The 20,088-nt window shown below is 47.6% G+C and overlaps 1 protein-coding gene across 1 annotated transcript in view; it reads left to right on the top strand.

The window, feature by feature from the left end:
• Nucleotides 1-20,088, top strand: part of LOC129704913 (protein CFAP20DC-like) — a 92,447-nt gene that overhangs the window by 28,834 nt on the left and 43,525 nt on the right. Inside the window, exons 5-6 of the mRNA XM_055648323.1 lie at nt 1,982-2,200; nt 19,537-19,625. Of these exons, the coding sequence (XP_055504298.1) occupies nt 1,982-2,200; nt 19,537-19,625 (308 nt within the window). The remainder of the gene's footprint in view (nt 1-1,981; nt 2,201-19,536; nt 19,626-20,088) is intronic.

Here is a 20,088-nt window from a genome sequence, read left to right as displayed (position 1 = left end):
ATTCATAATATCTTTCCAGACCAATTTGAAACTTTTATGGCTCTAGTTAATTGCATATTGCTGCTTCACCAATCTTCTGATGCATATAATTTTCAATCGTGTACAGTTATGAGGCCCAGATCTCTTGTAAACTAATACTACTTGTAATCAAGATTAGTGAAACTATGATTTTATTTACTTTCTTATGAAAAGAAATGGCAAAGTAATTACAAAATAAAATGTGACTCAAATAAAACAGCTGGAAAATAGGAGTAATAACAACTGAGGGAACCGTCTGAATGATATGTGGACCCAAGGATCGAGATGTGTAGTTTAGAGAAGCAGGCCCTTCGGCCCATCGAATCCATGCTGACCAGCGATCCCCATACACTAATGGCCCTGTCCCACTGTACGAGTTCATTCAAGAGCACTCCCGAGTGTTAAAAAAAAATCAAACTCGTGGTAAACATGTAGAATGTACGTAGCGGGTGCGTCGGAGCTCGGGGACGTCTCTTAGCGGCTCGTAACGCTAACGGCAGCTACTCGGGAAACGCGGTAAGCTCGGGAAGACTCATGAAGATTTTTCAAGATGCCCTTCTGCCCCAGCACACGGCAGTGAAGAAGATGGCACTGGCCACCACCGACTGGTAGAAAATCTGCAGCATCTCACTGCAGACATTGAAGGAGCGGAGACTTCTCAAAAAGTACAGGCGGCTCCGTCCCTTCTTGTACAGGGCCTCAGTGTTCCTGGACCAGCCCAGTTTACCGTCCAGGTATACTACAAGGTATTTGTACTCCCTGGTAAATTACACATCCACAGCATTGATGGAGATGGAGAGGGATTCCCTTCCTAAAGTCCACCACTAGCTCCTTAGTCTTGTCGGTGATGAGCTGCAGGTGATTCAGCCCACACCACTCGACAACGTTGTTGAACACACCTCTGTATTCAACTTCCACTGATGCAGCCCACAATTGCAGAGTCGTGCAGAGTTACAGAATTGGCCCTGTGTAAATTGCCCTTAAGGCCCTGTCTCACTTGGCGATATTTTTGGCGACTGCTGGCATCATTGACTGACGTTTCAGCTCACCGAAAAATTTGCACATGATAATAGACACTAGACAATAGACAATAGGTGCAGGAGTAGGCCATTCGGCCCTTCGAGCCAGCACCGCCATTCAATATGATCATGGCTGATCATCCCCAATCAGTACCCCGTTCCTGCCTTTTCCCCCATATCCCCTGACTCCGCTATTTTTAAGAGCCCTATCTAGCTCTCTCTTGAAAGCATCCAGAGAACCAGCCTCCACCGCCCTCTGAGGCAGAGAATTCCACAGACTCACAACTCTCCGTGAGAAAAAGTGTTTCCTCGTCTCCGTTCTAAACGGCTGACTCCTTATTCTTAAACTGTGGAACCTGGTTCTGGACTCATCCAACATCGGGAACATGTTTCCTGCCTCTATTGTGTCCAAGCCCTTAACAATCTTGTATGTTTCAATGAGATCCCCTCTCACCCTTCTAAACTCCAGAGTGACGCGGCATGATGACGTATTGACGCCCGCTGTTTTTTCAAGTGTAGCGACATTTTTTTTGTCGCCGCTGGATTTTGAAATGGTCAAAATCTTTTGGCGACCCTGATATGACGCTGGCAGTCGCTGAAAATAAATCCACCAAGTGGGACAGGCCCTTAAGTGTGTGGCGAGCGGGTGTGGGATGACAGATGGCGCAATGGGCTAAGTGTTCGGCTGGCAACCGGAAGGTAGCCGGTTCGAATCCCGCTTGGAGTGCATACTGTCGTTGTGTCCTTGGACAAGACACTTCACCCACCTTTGCCTGTGCGTAAAATGTAATGTAATTATGTGAAGCACTTTGGGGTCAATGCAAGTTGACTAAAAATGTGCTATATAAATAAGATTATAAGATAAGATATAAGAAGGTGGTGATACCGTGGGACCGGTGCGAGCGGGAGATCGTGACGTTTTTTTTCTTTCATTAACTCGCTAGGAATATGACTGGCTGAAATACCAGCCCAAGGATATGAGTGAATCTGACGAAGCGAGGATGCTGGCCAGCTTACGGAGGCAGCAGCTGGAGGAGATGGAGGACGACGGGAAGACGAACCACCTGAACGCGGTTCAGCTGGGAGACTGCGCCTATGGTGACGACAGCATCAGCACGAGCAGTGATGACACCAGTATCTGGATCGCCCAACACACTGGGCTGGTGAGTCCCACAGCACAGCCACAACTGCTCCCACTGTCCACCCACAGACATTGTTTGTTCGGAGAATGAGCCCAGGCGCAGTGGTGCACTCGCGCGGCACGTGCAGGCACGACGCAGAAAAATGGAAGGAAAGGCATGCATTTCCTTTCCGAAGAGCTAGATAGGGCTCTTAAAGATAGCGGAGTCAGGGGATATGGGGAGAAGGCGGTACTGATTGGGGATGATCAGCCAGGATCAAATTGAATGGCGGTGCTGGTTCGAAGGGCCAAATGGCCTACTCCTGCACCTATTGTCTATTGTCTATTATCCCGAGGTCAGGATCGAACCTGGGTCTCTGGCGCTGTGAGGCAGCAATTCTACCCCCTGCAGCCACCACGCCACACAAGTGGTCTTGACTTGGAAATGTATGAAATAATCCTATATTTGACATCAGTGAACCTGAATCTCTGAACAGCACTGAGTACCTTCACCAAGAAGTGCCTCACTACCAACATCTCAAGGACAATTAGGGATGGGTAATGATAGACGACACAAAGTGTTGGGGTAACTCAGCAGGTCAGGCAGCACCGCTGGAAACTGGCTGTAGGTGGGCGGGGGGGGGGGGGGGGGAGGGGGGGAGGGGGGATGAGGGGTGGGAGGGGGGGGGGGGGGGGGGGGGGGGGGGGGGGGAAAGAAAGAAAGATGGAAGAGAGGGACGCTGCCTGACCTGACCCGAATGGCACCTATTTGCTATGTTTCTAATTGTATTTTAATTGAACACTTTAAGCATTTTGATATTTTGGTAAAACTAGCAAATAACTTCTGTCCAAACACAAAGTGCTGGAGGAACTCAGCACGTCAGGCAGCATCTGTGGAGGGAATAGTTCAGGGTGGGACCCTACCTCAGTCTGGACATTGAAATAATCTGGGATATTTTATAATTTCAAGATATTTAACCACATTATTCATAGCTGCAGATTGAGCCAAAGTGGCTCAATCTGCAGCTATGAATAATGTGGTTAAATATCTTGAAATTATAAAATATCCAAAATTCCATTAAAGTTTTTTTTCTTCTGATCAGCAGATTCTCACCCATATTACCAAAATCTTCCAAGTTGAATGTGTCACAGAATATGGTTTAATGCAAGTGAGAACGCATCAATTACATTTTAAACTGTCCATTTGCTGGTTTGTGGAAGATTTTATGAGTCATTATCGTAATGAGTTGAGCAAGCAGTTGAATGAGTGCTTCAATTCATAAAAACAGTCCCGCTTTCACCTGGAATATGGAGTGTACTCAATGTCGAAACTTGAACAGCAAAAGGATGATTAAACTATTTACAATTTAAAACATAGAAACATAGAAAATAGGTGCAGGAGGAGGCCATTCGGCCCTTCGAGCCAGCACCGCCATTCATTGTGATCATGGCTGATCGTCCCCAATCAATATCCCGTGCCTGCCTTCTCCCTTGACTCCACTAGCCCCTAGAGCTCTATCTAACTCTCTCTTGAATCCATCCAGTGACTTGGCCTCCACTGCCCTCTGTGGCAGGGAATTCCACAAATTCACAACTCTCTGGGTGACAACGTTTTTTTCTCACCCCAGCCTTAAATAACCATATAACCATATAACAATTACAGCACGGAAACAGGCCATCTCGACCCTTCTAGTCCGTGCCGAACACGTATTCTCCCCTAGTCCCATACACCTGCGCTCAGACCATAACCCTCCATTCCTTTCCCCGTCCATATAACTATCCAATTTATTTTTAAATGATAATAACGAACCTGCCTCCACCACCTTCACTGGAAGCTCATTCCACACAGCCACCACTCTCTGAGTAAAGAAGTTCCCCCTCATGTTACCCCTAAACTTCAGTCCCTTAATTCTCAAGTCATGTCCCCCTGTTTGAATCTTCCCTACTCTCAGTGGGAAAAGCTTATCCAAGTCAACTCTGTCTATCCCTCTCATCAAATGACCTCCCCTTTATTCTAAGACTGTGTGGCCCCTGGTTCTGGACTCGCCCAACATTGGGGAACGTTTTCCCTGCATAGGTTTCCTGCAAAGGTTTAAGAAAGAACTACAGATGCTGGAAAAATTGAAGGTAGACAAAAAATGCTGGAGGAACTCGGCGGGTGAGGCAGCATCTATGGAGAGAAGGACTAGGTGACGTTTTGGGTCAAGACCCTTCTTCAGATTGATGTCGGGGGGCCATCAACATGAATCTGAAGAAGGGTCTCGACACAAAACATCATCTATTCCTTCTCTCCATAGATGCTGCCTCACCCGCTGAGTTCCTCCAGCATTTTTTGTCTACTTACAATTTAAAAATACATAGAAAGACATTTTTGATATAAATGAAGAACTGCATAGACAATAGGTGCAGGAGTAGGCCATTCGGGCCTTCGAGCCAGCACCGCCATTCAATGTGATCATGGCCAATCATCCACAATCAGTACCTCGTTCCTGCCTGCTCCCCATATCCCCTGACTCCGCTATTTTTAAGAGCCCTATCTAGCTCTCTCTTGAAAGCATCCAGAGAACCGACCTCCACCGCCCTCTGAGGCAGAGAATTCCACAGACTCACCACTCTCTGTGAGAAAAAGTGTTTCCTCGTCTCCGTTCTAAATGGCTTACTCCTTATTCTTAAACTGTGGCCCCTGGTTCTGGACTCCCCCAACATCGGGAACATGTTTCCTGCCTCAAGCGTGTCCAAACCCTTAACAATCTTATATTTTTCAATGAGATATCCTCTCATCCTTCTAAACTCCAGAGTGTACAAGCCCAGCATTGACGGGCCGAATATGGCCTAATTCTGCTCCTATCACTTATGAACTGGTGACCAATGGTTGGTGTGGACGTGATGGGTGGGGGGGGAGGGCCTGGTCCCATGCTGTATCTCTAAAACTGAAAGTGAAAGTCGGTAGATGTCAACTTCAGTGAGCACCAGGTTGGTGAAGATTTGCGTGAGTGAGGTGGGCAAGCTGAACGGTGCCTCCAGCCACGGTTCTGTACAAGCTCAGCCCCATCAGTGATGGTTAACGTCACCTGACTCTTCCACCTGAAGCAGATTTTCCACACCACCGCTTGCTGCTGCAGGACCTGCCCATTGTCACTGGCCCGTTAAGCAGGTGACAGACAGGGCGACAGCTGACAACGGCATGGATCCTGCCTCAGGTTTGATTCAACATTGACGGCATTCGTACTTTAGAAAGTGTTTGTCAGGCTTTTCAGACAAGTGAAGGGTGGGCTCCAGTGGACCGAGATGGGAGACCATCTCCGTGGATGTTGGCCAGAGGCATCATTGAACTTGCTCACCCAGAGATGCCAGTCCTCAATAGCATTGTTCCTCACAGCCCTTGTAACCAGGGCTATCTTCCCCAATCACAACTCTCTCAAACACAATTCTTCTCCAATTTGGCAGACCTGTAATGAGTCTATTCCAGTAGTTTTGTTACATGGATAGGAATGGTTTTGGAGGATATGAGCCACATATGGATGAGTGGGTCTAGGTTAGATGGGGCATCTTGTTCGGCATGGATGAGTTGGGCTGAAGGGCTTGTGGTGTGCTGTATGACTCAATATTTTTGCTGGTGTCTGATGGCTGCCTAGAGTTGACCTTAGTACATCTCTGCCTACACTGTTTCAACGTGTGAGGGATGGTTGATGGAATGTACTGGAAGGTTGATGGAATATAATGAATGCCTGATGGAATGTAATGAATGGTTGATGGAATGTAATGAATGCCTGATGGTAATGGATGGTTGATGGAATGTAATGAATGCCTGATGGAATGTAATGAATGGTTGATGGAATGTAATGGATGGTTGATGGAATGCAATGAATGCCTGATGGAATGTAATGAATGGTTGATGGAATGTAATGGATGGTTGATGGAATGCAATGAATGCCTGATGGAATGTAATGAATGGTTGATGGAATGTAATGGAATGGTTGATGGAATGTAATGAATGCCTGATGGAATGTAATGAATGGTTGATGGAATGTAATGGATGGTTGATGGAATGTAATGAATGCCTGATGGAATGTAATGAATGGTTGAATGTAATGAATGCCTGATGGAATGTAATGAATGGTTGATGGAATGTAATGGATGGTTGATGGAATGTAATGAATGCCTGATGGAATGTAATGGATGCTTGATGAAATGTAATGGATGGTTGATGGAATGTAATGAATGGTTGATGGAATGTAATGGATGGTTGATGGAATGTAATGAATGCCTGATGGAATTTAATACAGAAAAATGTGAGGTGTTGCATTTTGAGAAGTCTATCAAGGGCAGGACCATTATGGGAGCAAGAACCAATAAAGTTTCTGTTGCAGAGGAGGTAAGATGAGGTTTGAATTCCCTCATCGCTGTCTACAGTGAAATTGCCAGCAAGCCCACACACAGCACAGTGACATAGCTGGTAGAGGCCTGGGTGAAGCAGTGGACCCAGTGAGCACACATCTCTTGCCTCTCCGAGCAGGGCCATTCCATTTAACCCACCACTCACACCACTAATAGCCTTGCTTTCCCTCTCTCCATCCCTCCCCTTCTCAGTTCTCCGACCTGTTTTACTGTCAGGGTGCTGATTGTGGATGATCAGCCATGATCACAGTGCATGGTGGTGCTGGCTCGAAGGGCTGAATGGCCTACTCCTGCATCTATTGTCTATTGTCCCCGACTACATTTTATCTCTGTTTGCTTTGTTGTTAACTTCTCCCAGCTAACAATGATCTCTTCTACATTTTCTCCTTGGTCACATTCCCTTTGTCCTATTTTTCACATCTTACACTTCCTTACCTACAGTATGTACTGTATCGCCCTCTCCCTTGACATCAGTCGGAAGAAGGGTCTGGACCCGAAACGTCACCCATTCCTTCTCCCCAGAGATGCTGCCCGTCCTGCTGAGTTACTCCAGCGTTTTGTGTCTATCTTTGGTTCAAACCAGCATCTGCAGTTCTTTCCTACACATTGAATGTCGGCAGCCTGCCACCAACACTGGGGTCATCTCACTGAGGATTAGCAGGACAGGCAGAACCATCCAAAGACACAAAATGGCCACCAGGTTGGTTGGTCATTGTTCCTACACAATGTATCTCGTTGGAGCTAGTGAATGCTGTTCACGGCACTTGCTTTGATTTGACATATTTTTCCGTCGTGTCCAATTGATGGTTAACAACAGAGAAATGGTAGTGTTTAGAATTGTAAGTGAATTGTAGAGTCACAGGCCCATACAGCATAGAAACTGGCCATTCAGCCCATCATGACCGAACTGACGAGTGGGCACCTATGTGTTTGAATCCCATCCAGCTCTTGGTCCCTGGCCTTTCTTCTTCATAGACTCCCCTTCGGTCGTGGCTGACCACGGGTGTCTCCAGATTTGGAGGACGCCTGTGCCCCGTGACCTTGTTTAACGTGGGGAGACTGGTGCACAGACAGCCACCCCACGGTCCTTGACAGATCTGGGTCAGGATCCAGTGGCGTGGAGTCCAAGACGACCAGAGATCCTTTTCTGCTACAGCCTTCATCCGCCTTCCCAGCCGTTGTGACGCTCCACTAAGGTCAGCCATCGTCCTCCGCCTGTTCCACCGTTGAGGTCTTGGTTGGATTGGCTCTTTGTCAGAGACCTCCCCCTCGACCTTACCGCCATGGGTGGCCCTACCAGGAGCATCGCTCCAGACGGCATCGCTCTCAGGATCTCAGGACCACACGAGCTTCTCCACCACCACAAGGTGACGATCCACGGAGTCCCTGGCCTTTAATGCCAAGGCTTTAACATAAACTCCCATGTTCAGGAGCACCTTCTTCCCAACAAGCGACAGGCTATTGAACACTACAGACACCGGCTAAACTGCGAACTGCTAGAGTAACTCAGTGGGTCAGGCAGCATCCCTGAAGAACATGGTGACGTTTCTGGTTGGGACCCTTCTTCAGACAGAAACAATGAATCTGAAGCAGTGTAGTTGTGGCTGGGACTGTCACAGCGTTTAAGAAACAGTTAGACAGGTACATGGATAGGACAGGTTTGGAGGTATATGGACCAAGCGCAGGCAGGTTGGACTAGTGTAGCTGGGACATGTTGTCCAGTGTAGGCAAGATGGGCCGAAGGGCCTGTTTCCACACTGTATCACTCTATGACTATGACCTATCCATGTTCTCCAAGGATGCTATCCCACTCTTAATGTTCTTATTTTGAAAGGACACAAAGTGCTGGAGTAACACAGCAGCATCTGCCTGACCTGCTGAGTTACTCCAGCACCTTGTGTCTTTTTACCTTGTAAACCAGCATCTGCAGTTCCTTGTTTCTACTTCTGAACCACCAACTGTCTTGGTTGTTGGAGCGGGGCCTTACATCATCGCCCGGCGTGGCTTCAACGGCTGCGGGACTTTGCCAGCGCCCGCCCGGGGCTCCAACAACAAGACCCGGAGCGCGGCCTTGCATCACCCGGCGCGGCGTTAATGGCCGCGGGACAATTGTTATCGCCCGCCGGGGGCTCTGACTTTGACTCTGACATCGGGGGGAGAGGGAAGTGCAGGGGAGAGATACGTTTTTTTTGCCTTCCATCACAGCGAGGTGGAGATGCGCTGTGATGGATGTCTGTGTAAATTGTGTTGTGTCTTGGGTCTTTTTTTCTTGTATGTATGACTGCAGAAACAACATTTCACTTGAGCCTCTATGAGGTTCAAGTGACAAGTAAATTGTATTGTATTGGTGTCTTTATGTGTTTGTTTTGTCTTCCACTAATATTGATTTTTCTTTAATTTATTGACCTTTATTTTTAGTTTTGTAATATTATGGTATTATTATGGTGAGTATTGTGGTTACAGCCCCGTGATGCTGCTGTAAGTATGAATTTCATAGTGGCATTTCGGTACATACGACAATGAAACATCGTGACTCTTGAGTAGGTAGAACAGTGCCGCACCAGGTCAGGCCCTTCTACCCACAATGTCTGTGCCAAACAACCATGTCAAGATAAACTGATCTCCTGTGACTACACCTCATCCGTATCCCTCCGTTCCTGAAAAGCCTCTCAACGCCACTATCGTATCTGCCTCCACCACCACCCCTGGCAGCGCGTTCCAGGCACCCACCACCCTCTGTGTAAAATAGTCTTACTCCGCACATCTCCATTAAATGTTGCCCCTTCTTACCTTAAAGCTACGCCCTCTAGTCTTTCACATTTCCACCCTGGGGGGAGAAAGGGTCTGACTGTCTATCCTGTCTATCCCTCCCATCATTTAATGCACTTGCATTAAAGTCACACACAGAGTTGTGAGTCTGTGGAATTCTCTGCCTCAGAGGGGAGTGGAGGCAGGTTCTCTGGATGCTTTCAAGAGAGAGCTAGATTGGGCTCTTAAAGATAGCGGAGTCAGGGGATATGGGGAGAAGGCAGGAACGGGATACTGATTGGGGATGATCAGCCATGATCACATTGAATGGCGGTGCTGGCTGGAAGGGCCGAATGGCCGACTCCTGCACCTGTTGTCTATTGTCTACTGATATGGGGAGAAGGTAGGAGAATTGTCTGTTGTCTCCTCTCTAATCCAGGCAGCATCAATCCTGGTAAAATGTAATATTGTAAGGTTTGCAAGAGCCATGTTATCTGTTGCCATTGAGTCAGAGGGTGGTGAATCTGTGTAACGCATTGCCACAGAGGGCCGGGGAGGCCAAGTCAGTGGATATTTTCAAGACAGAGAAAAACAAATTCTCAATTAGGACAGGGGTGTCAAGGGTTATGGGGAGAAGGCAGGAAAATGGGATGAGGAGGCAGAGATCAGCCACGATTGAATGGCGGAGTGGACTCGATGGGCTGAATGGCCTAATTCTATTGTGAAATTGTGAAAAGATTGAAATATTTTCCATCTCTCGTAAAACAAGCACAATTTATTCAGTGGTTTGTTTAAATATTTGTAGCATAGAGTAGACACCCGTTGTGGAAACTCTGGAAGAATTGCATAAAGTTACATTCCAAAGTGCCGGTGACATCAATCACACATCCATTATCCTTGCCTTGAGTCAATTTGTACTCTCTGAAGTATTCTGCCTGGTCAACAGAAGTTTTATCTGTGCAAAGCTATTTGAAGCTCACTCTGTCTTGCAGTTGTTACCTTTCCTGTTTTGTTAATAATAGATGACAAAATTGAAAATGCATTGTGCCAACCCAACGCTGTTTGCTCTGGAGGAACTCTTCATGTTTTAATAACTCTGCTCGTTGCCAATGGTATTGGAGACGACAAAAACACAAGCCTAATTTTTTTCTTTTTAAATCAAATAAAAGGTTTATCTTAAGGGAAATCAATTTTGCATGTCGAGAGAAAGCATGATCTCAAAGTAAATTGTAATCTCAGTAATGAATGCACAAAACCCAGATGGCTAAGCTCATTAATCTGGAGGTATTCCTTAGCTGGAATCATCTGAATGACTTCACTTGCACTTCTATATCTGCAGAATATACTGACAGCTATCAATAATCACTAAGAAACTTTTTTTAATATGATGTGTGGCACGGTGGCGCAGCGGTAGAGTTGCTGCCTCGCAGCGCCCGAGACCCGGGTTTGATCCCGACTACGGGTGCTGTCTGTGCGGAGTTTGCACGTTCTCCCCGTGACCGCGTGGACTTTCTCCGGGTGCTCCGGTTTCCTCCCACACTCCAACGGCGTACAGGTTTGTAGGTTCATTGGCTTTGGTAAAATTGTAAAATGTGTGTAGGATAGTGTTAGTTTCGGAGGATCGCTGGTCGGCGCGGACTCAGTGGGTCGAAGGGCCTGTTTTCGCACGGTGTGTCTGAGCTTTAATGTAACTCTAGACTACTGTCTACCTCATTGGTGACCCTCGGACTCTTTGATCGGACTTTAGTGGCTTTACCTTCCATTAAGCATTATTCCCTTATCATGTATCTATACGATGTAAATGGCTCGATTGTAATCATGTATTGTCTTTCTGCTGACTGGATAGCAGGCAACAACAGGTTTTCACTGTGTTTAAGAAGGAACTGCAGATGCTGGAGAATCGAAGGTACACAAAAAAGCTGGAGAAACTCAGCGGGTGCAGCAGCATCTATGGAGCGAAGGAAATAGGCAACGTTTCGGCCCGAAACCCGAAAGGGTTTCGGCCCGAAACGTTGCCTATTTCCCAAGGGATTCGGCCCGAAACGTTGCCTATTTCCCAAGGGACTCGGCCCGAAACGTTGCCTATTTCCTTCGCTCCATAGATGCTGCTGCACCCGCTGAGTTTCTCCAGCTTTTTTGTGTACCACAGGTTTTCACTGTTCCTCGGTACACGTGACAATAAACTAAACTGAAAGTGTCATGAACAAGACAAAATAAGCCCTAGTGAGACCCCAGCGAGAGTATTGTGTGCAGTTTTCCTTAGCTGAAGAGGATGGACTGCTTTGGAATAAGAGCAGCCAAGGTTCATCAGGCTGGTACCTGGGAAGGCAGGTGTGTAAGACAAGGTAGCCTTGTGTTTTTGCGCAGCGCAGGGCAAAGTGGCAACGTTTCTGTCTCTGATCTCTAGCGGGAAACAGCAACATTCTTGACGAGAAAAAAATATTTATCTGAGAGAAGTGGCAGGACAATGCCTGGTAGATAGCACAGGTAGAAACCAGAATCTGCAATCCTTTGATAATCACAAAATGCTGGCGTAGCTAAAGGGCCTGTCCCACTTACGCAATATTTTTCGGCGACTTGCCGGCACCCGTCATAGGTGGCCAAAAATTTTTAACATGTTGAAAATCCAGCGGCGACCAGAAAAAGGTACGACTCTTTGGGCGACTACTGAGTAGTGGGACTGGCCCTCAAACGGGTCACCACCACCCGAAACGTCACCCATTCCTTCTGTCCAGAGATGCTGCCTGTCCCGCTGAGTCACTCCAGCATTTTGTGTCTTATCTTTAGAGTAAACCAGCATGCTTACAAAATTCTTAAGGGGGTTGGACAGGCTAGATGCTGGAAGATTGTTCCCGATGTTGGGGAAGTCCAGAACAAGGGGTCACAGTTTAAGGATAAGAGGGAAGTCTTTTAGGACCGAGATGAGAAAAACATTTTTTTACACAGAGAGTGGTGAATCTGTGGAATTCTCTGCCACAGAAGGTAGTTGAGGCCGGTTCATTGGCTATATTTAAGAGGGAGTTAGATGTGGCCGTTATGGCTAAAGGGATCAGGGGGTATGGAGAGAAGGCAGGTACGGGATACTGAGTTGGATGATCAGCCATGATCATATTGAATGGTGGTGCAGGCTCGAAGGGCCGAATGGCCTCTACTCCTGCACCTATTTTCTATGTTTCTATGTTTTGGGTCGAGACCCTTCTTCAGACTGGGATGTCTTGGCCTGAAACGTCACCCATTCCTTCTATCCAGAGATGCTGCCTGTCCCGCTGAGTTACTCCAGCATTTTGTGTCTTATCTTCAGTGTAAACCAGCATCTGCAGTTCCTTCCTGTACATTTCATCTGCAGTTGCTTGTTTCCGCAGCCTAGTATGTGATATTATTTCCAAAGAAATAAACAAATTGGACGGACTCATCTCTGACAGAGAACTATATCAGTATTTCTGGAGACATCCTTAGGCTACAAAACCTCCTCTGGAGAAGAGAAAGACTCGCTAACCTGAAATGAAAATACGATATTAAAGATTGCCGGCAACAGGCTGGCAATATTGGACACACTTTCCCTCGCTGACACCTCGGTCAACCTGCTGTAATAGCTGAAGGCTTGTAATGTTATTTCCCCGTTTTGTGCTGGCCGTGAGCTCGGATGAAAGATCGGTTTACGCTGTGAAAATGAAATAACCTTGAGAGGTCGAATGGAAGATTGGTGCCCGTGGCCGGGGTCGAGTCGTGGCAGCTAGGTTGTTCCTGCGACATCATCCCTCGGTTTGTCAGGAGGTTGTGTTCCCAGCTCCACCCTGCAGGGCTCAGACTTGTGATGTAGCGGCGTTTCACTGTGCGCGACACGGAGGCCCAGCGGTAGAGTTGCTGCCTCACAGCGCCGTAGGCCCGGGTCCGATCCCCGACTACGGGTGCTGTCTGCACGGAGTTTGCACGTTCTCACAGTGACCTGCATGGGTTTTCGCCGAGATATTCACACTCCAAAGACGTACAGGTTTGCAGGTTAATTGGCTTAGTAAATGTAAAAATTGTCCCTAGTGTGTCAATAGACAATAGACAATAGGTGCAGGAGTAGGCCATTCGGCCCTTCAAGCCAGCTCCGCCATTCAATGTGATCATGGCTGATCATCCCCAATCAGTACCCCGTTCCTGCCTTCTCCCCATATCCCCTGACTCAGCTATCTTTAAGGGCCCTATCTAGCTCTCTCTTGAAAGCATTCAGAGAACCGGCCTCCACCGCCCTCTGAGGCAGTGAATTCCACAGACTCACCACTCTCTGTGAGAAAAAGTGTTTCCAGCGAAGACATGAAAATGCTGGAGTGGACAGGCAGCATCTCTGGAGAGAAGGAATGGATGAAGTTTTGGGTCGAGACTCTCTCTCCGACGAGAGTTCAGCACTTCGCTCTCCCTAACGCTCCTGGCAACAGCCTCATAAATCTTTTCTGCACCCTGCTTGGAATCAGGCCCTTCGGCCCACCCACCGTGTCCATGCCGACCATCAATCTCCCATTCACTCTAGTTCTACATTATCCCACTTTCACACCCCACACTAGGGTCTGTCCCACTTACGTGATTTTTTTCGGCGAATTGCCGGCGGCAGGTTGCCGAAAATGTTCAACGTGTTGAAAATCCAGCGGCGACCTGCTGCGATTATGAAGCCTGTATGGGCGTGAGTAGTCGCCCAAAGAGCCGCACCTTTTTCTGGGCGCCGCTGGATATATCCCGGCACTCTAAGGTTGTGCGACATCAGCTCAACCCGCTGCACCACCGTATGAGTGAAACTAAGGTTTGGTTTAGTTTAGAGATACAGCGCAGAAACTGGCCCTTCGACCCACCGAGTCCGCACCGACCAGCGATCCCCGCACGTTAACACTACCCTACACATACTGGGGACAATTTACACTTATACCAAGTATACTAACCCAAGTCAATTAACCGACAAACCTGTACGTCTTTGGAGTGTGGGAGGAAACCGAAGATCTCGGAGAAAACCCACGCAGGTCACGGGGAGACATACAAACTCCAGTAGTCGGGATCGAACCCGGGTCTCCGGCGCTGCATTCGCTGTACGGCAGGAACACTACCGCTGCGCCACCGTAACCGCCCCGGGTTCTGTTTTCTACATAACAATGGCATTTCCTGGCATCGGAGAACAAAACAGCATCAATTAGTTTAGATGCAGGCATTTACTAACATTTTGAGGAACTCGGCTGTTAATGGCATCGCGAACATTTTAAAATTCAGCAAGGAGACTTCACGTTCCGTTCCTTTGAGCTGTTTTTGTAAAGGTGAATTACAGAATAAATGTCACTTACTGAGACTTGTACACACAATAGAGCCTTTTGTAATGGCCACTCATGTAATCTGTGGTTTATCTGACCACAGTCATTTCATGCATGGTCAGAAATGTAAGATTTCAGAAAGATTCAGTAATGTCACTGTGACCACACACAGGATGAAGCATAAAAATGGGCTTGCAGCCCCACCTAGAGGTGCCAGATGTACGCAAGTGAATCGCATCAGTTTGTTGTGAAGGAAGGAACTGCAAATGCTGGTTTACACCAAGGATAGGCTAGAGTAACTCAGCGGGTCAGGCAGCATCTCTGGAGAAAAGAAGCTGGCGACGTTTCGAGTCGAGACCCTTCTTCAGACTGAGAGTCAGGGAAAAGGAAACGAGGGATTATAGAAGGTAAATAGAACAAAGGAACGAAAGATGTGCAAAGAACAAAGATGAGATCCTGACTACGGGTGCTGTCTGTACGGAGTCTGTACGTTCTCCCCATGGGTTTTCTCCGAGACCTTCGGTTCCCTCCCCCACTCCAAAGATGTACAGGTTTGTAGGTTATTTCGCTTGGTGTATGTGTACATTGTTCCTGGTGCGTTAGTGTGCGGGGATCGCTGGTCGGCACGGACTCGGTGCGTCGAAGGGCCTGTTTCCGCGGTGTATCACTAAACTAATCTAAGCTAAACTAAACTAAATATACATGGTGGAGAACATAGTGCAACAACTCTCGAGAAGCTGCAGGTGGAATATACAGTAATTCTGTCAGTGGGCTGGTGATGTTTTGGCTTGGGATCTGACCTGAAACGTCACCTATCCATGTTCTCCAGAGATGCTGCCTGACCCGCTGAGTTACTCCAGCACTCTGTGAAACGTCACCTACCCATGTTCTCCACAGATGCTGCCTGACCCACTCAGTTATGGTGCAGCAGCATCTATGGAGCTAAGGAAATAGGCAACGTTTCGGGCCGAAATCCTTCTGGAAATAGGCAATGTTTCGGGCCGAAATCCTTCTGGAAATAGGCAACGTTACCTATTTCCTTAGCTCCACAGATGCTGCCTGACCCGCTGAGTTACTCCAGCACTCTGTGAAACGTCACCTATCCATGTTCTCCACAGATGCTGCCTGACCCGCTGAGTTGGTACTCCAGCACTCTGTGAAACGTCACCTATCCATGTTCTCCACAGATGCTGCCTGACCCGCTGAGTTACTCCAGCACTCTGTGAATCGTCACCTATCCATGTTCTCCACAGATGCTGCCTGACCCGCTGATTTATGGACCCGTCCCACATAGACGATTTGTTAGGCAACTACAGGCGACTAGTTTGTTGCCACGTGGTCGCCGTGAGTCGTCTCCTCAGTCGCGCAAAAGGTCGTAGCGTCTTTCTGGCCGCCACTAAATTTTCAACATGTTGAAAATTTTCGGAGACAGTGGGTTTGACGCCAATGTGCGTAGCTTGACTTCTCCTGACGTAGGAGCTGTCGTAGGTTGTCGCCGGGATAACGTACGTTGTCACCGGTTTTTCGGCTATGACAGTCGCCGGCAGTCGCCCTAAAAATCGCCAAGTGGGACAGGCCCTGTCGTCCAGCACTTTGTGTCCATTTTCAATCCCGCTTATACAGTTCCTTGTTTCTACTGCTATCATTCTGACAGTCTTAACATAGAAACATAGAAATTAGGTGCAGGAGTAGGCCATTCGGTCCTTCGAGCCTGCACCGCCATTCAATATGATCATGGCCGATCATCCAACTCAGTATCCCATCCCTGCCTTCTCTCCATACCCCCTGATCCCTTTAGCCACAAGGGCCACATCTAACTCCCTCTTAAATATAGCCAATGAAGTGGCCCCTGACCCACTTTCACGACCTAATCGGTGGCCTCTGCCGAGTTTTCCCTTGACTCATATTCGCAGCATGGTCGCCACGAGGTCGTAGGAGGTCTTCGTAACTCTTCCTCACGCTCATGAGTGGTCTCCGCGCACCCGTGGCCTCAAGTAGGTCGCGGCGTTTTTCTTCCAGCCTGATAAAAAATGCCCACGAGTTAAAAAAAAAAAGGTCGGCATGGAAAAAATTGATACTTTTTACTCGTAGGTAGGTAGGTCGTAGATAATCGTAGGTCGATAACTGCCCCGAGAAAAAAAAAATGCAAACATGACATCATTTTATCATGTGAGCATTTCCACTCGTAGCTAGTCGTAGTTGGTCTTAGGTGTGGAAGACTGAGAGGGGGATCGTAGGTGGTCGTAGACATAGTTGTAGGAGGTCTTTTACTTCGGCGAGTTAACACGACATTTTTTCAACTCGTCTGGGGTCTTCTAAACACGTGGATTAGATCGTGCAAGTGGGACAGCCCCTTCACAATTGAGATTTAAAAGAGTAGTATAATTATAAAGAGTAGAAAGAACTATCAGAAACGGCAGCATTTATTAATGAAATATTAATTTAACCATGCAATAATGAACTGTCCACAAGACACTAATGTGATAAATTGTAGTGATGAATGAAACAGTTCTGGCTGTCATCCAAATATAACTGATTACAAATATGTGTTGAAACAATAATTGACTTGAAATATTAAACATTAATACTGATAAGATCAAGGATATCATGTTACAGATAACATAATGTTATATTATGTTCCAGGTAACATAGTTATTGAAGGAACTGCAGATGCTGGTTTACACTGAAGATAGACACAAAATGCTGGAGTAACTCAGCGGGACAGGCAGCATCTCTGGAGAAAAGGAATGGGTGATGTTTCGGGTCGAGGCCCTTAAGGGTCTGTCTCACTTAAGGTGTCGCCACATGGTCACGCCTGTATTGTCGTGAGCCGTTGCGTCAAGTGTCGTGGCTTTTTTTCTTGTCGCCACTTGGTTTTGAAATTTTGAAAACCTCTGGGCGATAGTTAGCTTGACGTTGCGTGACTTCTCCTGGCGTAGGTGCTGCCACCAGGTTGGCGCCCTCTGGCGTTGGCTGTTGCCAGCTGCTGACTTCGGTGAATTCAAGTGGCGGCAGCCTCCGTCAACCGGCGACAGTATTGGCGTGACGGGAAGTCACGTTGCGTCATTTGGAAAAAAGTGCACCGCTCCGCCTGTCTTCAGTCGACGCCATCAGGGTCGTAGCTTGTCGTAGCGTGTCGCGGGCTGACGTCTATATTGTCGTAGGCTGTTGTGGGTGTTGTCGTGGGTTGATGCCGCGTGGCGTGAAGGATTGGGACGCTAGTTGACGCAGCTTGTCGTAGCTTGACGTCCACTAGGTGGCAGCCGGTCGTGGACATTGACGTAGGGAGCCGGTTTCTCACGCCACGACAGTGACTGTCTCCGGAAAAGTCGCCTAAGTGGGACAGGCCCTTTAGTCTTCAGACTAAACATTGAAGCTTTTGGTAAACAATCCTCCATTTCTATGAAGAAATGGTCGCGTATGCCTTCTGCTTGTTAAATACAATTTAGTTTAGTTTAGCCGAGGTACAGTGAAAAGCTGTTGTTGCGGCCTCTCCAGTCAGCGGAAAGACTACATACGTGATTAGAGTCGAGGCGGCCACAGTGTACAGATACAGGATGACGAACAGTATAGGCGGCCATGGTAGAGTTGCTACCTTACAGCGCTTGAAGCGCCGGAGACCCGGGTTCGATCCCGACTACAGGTGCTGTCTGTACGGAGTTTGTACGTTCTCCCCACGGGGTTTTCTCTGAGATCTTCGGTTTCCTCCCGCACTCCAAAGACGTGCAGAATTGTTGGTTAATTGGCTTGGTGTATGTGTAAAATTGTCCCTAGTGTGTGCAGGATAGTGTTAATGTGCGGGGATCGATGTTCGGTGTGGACTCGCTCGCCTGTTTCCATGCTGTATCTCTAAACTAAACTAAAGTAAGAAAGAATTGAATTGTTCTGCTTCGAGACTTGTGACAATAAAACACTCGTGATAGAAGCTGGCAACTCACAGAGTATAGCAACTTACTGATGAGTGTTCTTTAATTCCCTTTTGCACTGTGGGTTGCATTGGCACGGCAATCATTTACCTGCATTTCCATTCACTTCCTTGCTACATCACCACTGACCGTGTGAAGACGGTTCTCTTGCCTTGGTGTCGGGAAGGTAATTCCAGTATCCTCACTCACTCACTCACTGCGAGGAATGCCCAAGGGACTTTATTGTTGTGTGAATCTGAGGTAAACGTCGAGGTGATTGCTTTCCACTGTCCTCTCTCTCTCCTCCTGTCCAGTGCGCCGAGAATCGTACACTTTGTGGCAGAAGCATCTTTGTGATTTTCTTCATCACAATCAGAATAGTACGTGCAACATACAAGGAATTTCATTTGCCGAGTCAGTCATACCAATACAAAACAACGGAGGCCACCAAATACATGTTAACATAAACATCCACCACAGTGACTCCTCCACATTCCTCACTGTGATGGAAGGCGAGAAAAAAGTTCAAATCTGTTCCCTTCTTTGCTCTCCCGGGGTACTGATTGGGGATGACCAGCCATGATCACATTGAATGGCGGTGCTGGCTCGAAGGGCCGAATGGCCTACTCCTGCACCTATTGTCTATTGCCCTTCAGCTAAGAATTGTGTTAAAACTGCAGCAGATCGAGCTGTGAGAAGTCTGTACCTTCCTATTTGGTTATTTGTTTCTATTCTAATTGCTAAATGTGCTTTTCCTCCCCTTTTTAATAACCTAGGATGTTGTAGCTCGCAGTACTTGCCTGGTAACTAATTCCATTTGAAAGATAATGAGTTTCCCAAGTCCCGTCACCAGAGAGAGAGTGCAATTAGATATTAAATAAACTCATCTCACCAGAACTCAGCCCAGGACAAAGGCGAGGATTTTATATTCATCTTCTTCATAAGTCCTTTAGGAAGACTCCCGTCTCCAGACTTGACTTACTTGATTAAAATACAGTATCAATTTATATGAAATGTCATTACCTTACGAATGTCTCTCCCTCCCACAGCCCGCCAACCAAGGCCATCACTACCAGGATGAGATGCTTTTGACCCTGTCTCAGAAAAAAATGAACCCGCTCTTTCTTTCCAACCCACGGTAAGACCAGATAATCAACGCATGTTTCAGTTTTCCAACTGTGTTATCAAAGCGTCATCTTAATGTGTTGCTAATTCTTGCTGATGTGTCATTTGTTCCTGAGCTACCACCGACCCGACTTGTACTTCTGCGTTCTTCTATTGGTGTACTCCACCCGCAGGTGGCACAGCGGGTAGGGCTGCTGCCTCGCAGCGCCGGAGACCCGGGTTCGATCCTGACCTCGGCTGCTGTCCATGTGGAGTTTGCACGTTCTCCGGGTGCTCCGGTTTCCTCCCACATCTCAAGGACGTGCGGGCTTGCAGGTTAATCGGCGCTCCGTAAATTCCCCCCCCCCCCCCCCCCCTAGTGTGTAGGGAGCGGATGGGAAAGTGGAATAATATGGAACTAGCGCGTGAACGCACGATGGATGGTCGGCGTGGACACGGTGGGCCGCGCACAGCGGGGCTTGTATCTCTGCCGCTGC

The sequence above is a fragment of the Leucoraja erinacea genome, chromosome 16 (genome assembly GCF_028641065.1).
Source record: "Leucoraja erinacea ecotype New England chromosome 16, Leri_hhj_1, whole genome shotgun sequence".
Classification (NCBI taxonomy): domain Eukaryota; kingdom Metazoa; phylum Chordata; class Chondrichthyes; order Rajiformes; family Rajidae; genus Leucoraja; species Leucoraja erinaceus.
Note: the sequence above shows the minus strand (reverse complement) of the source record. Positions and strands in the feature narration are given on the sequence as shown.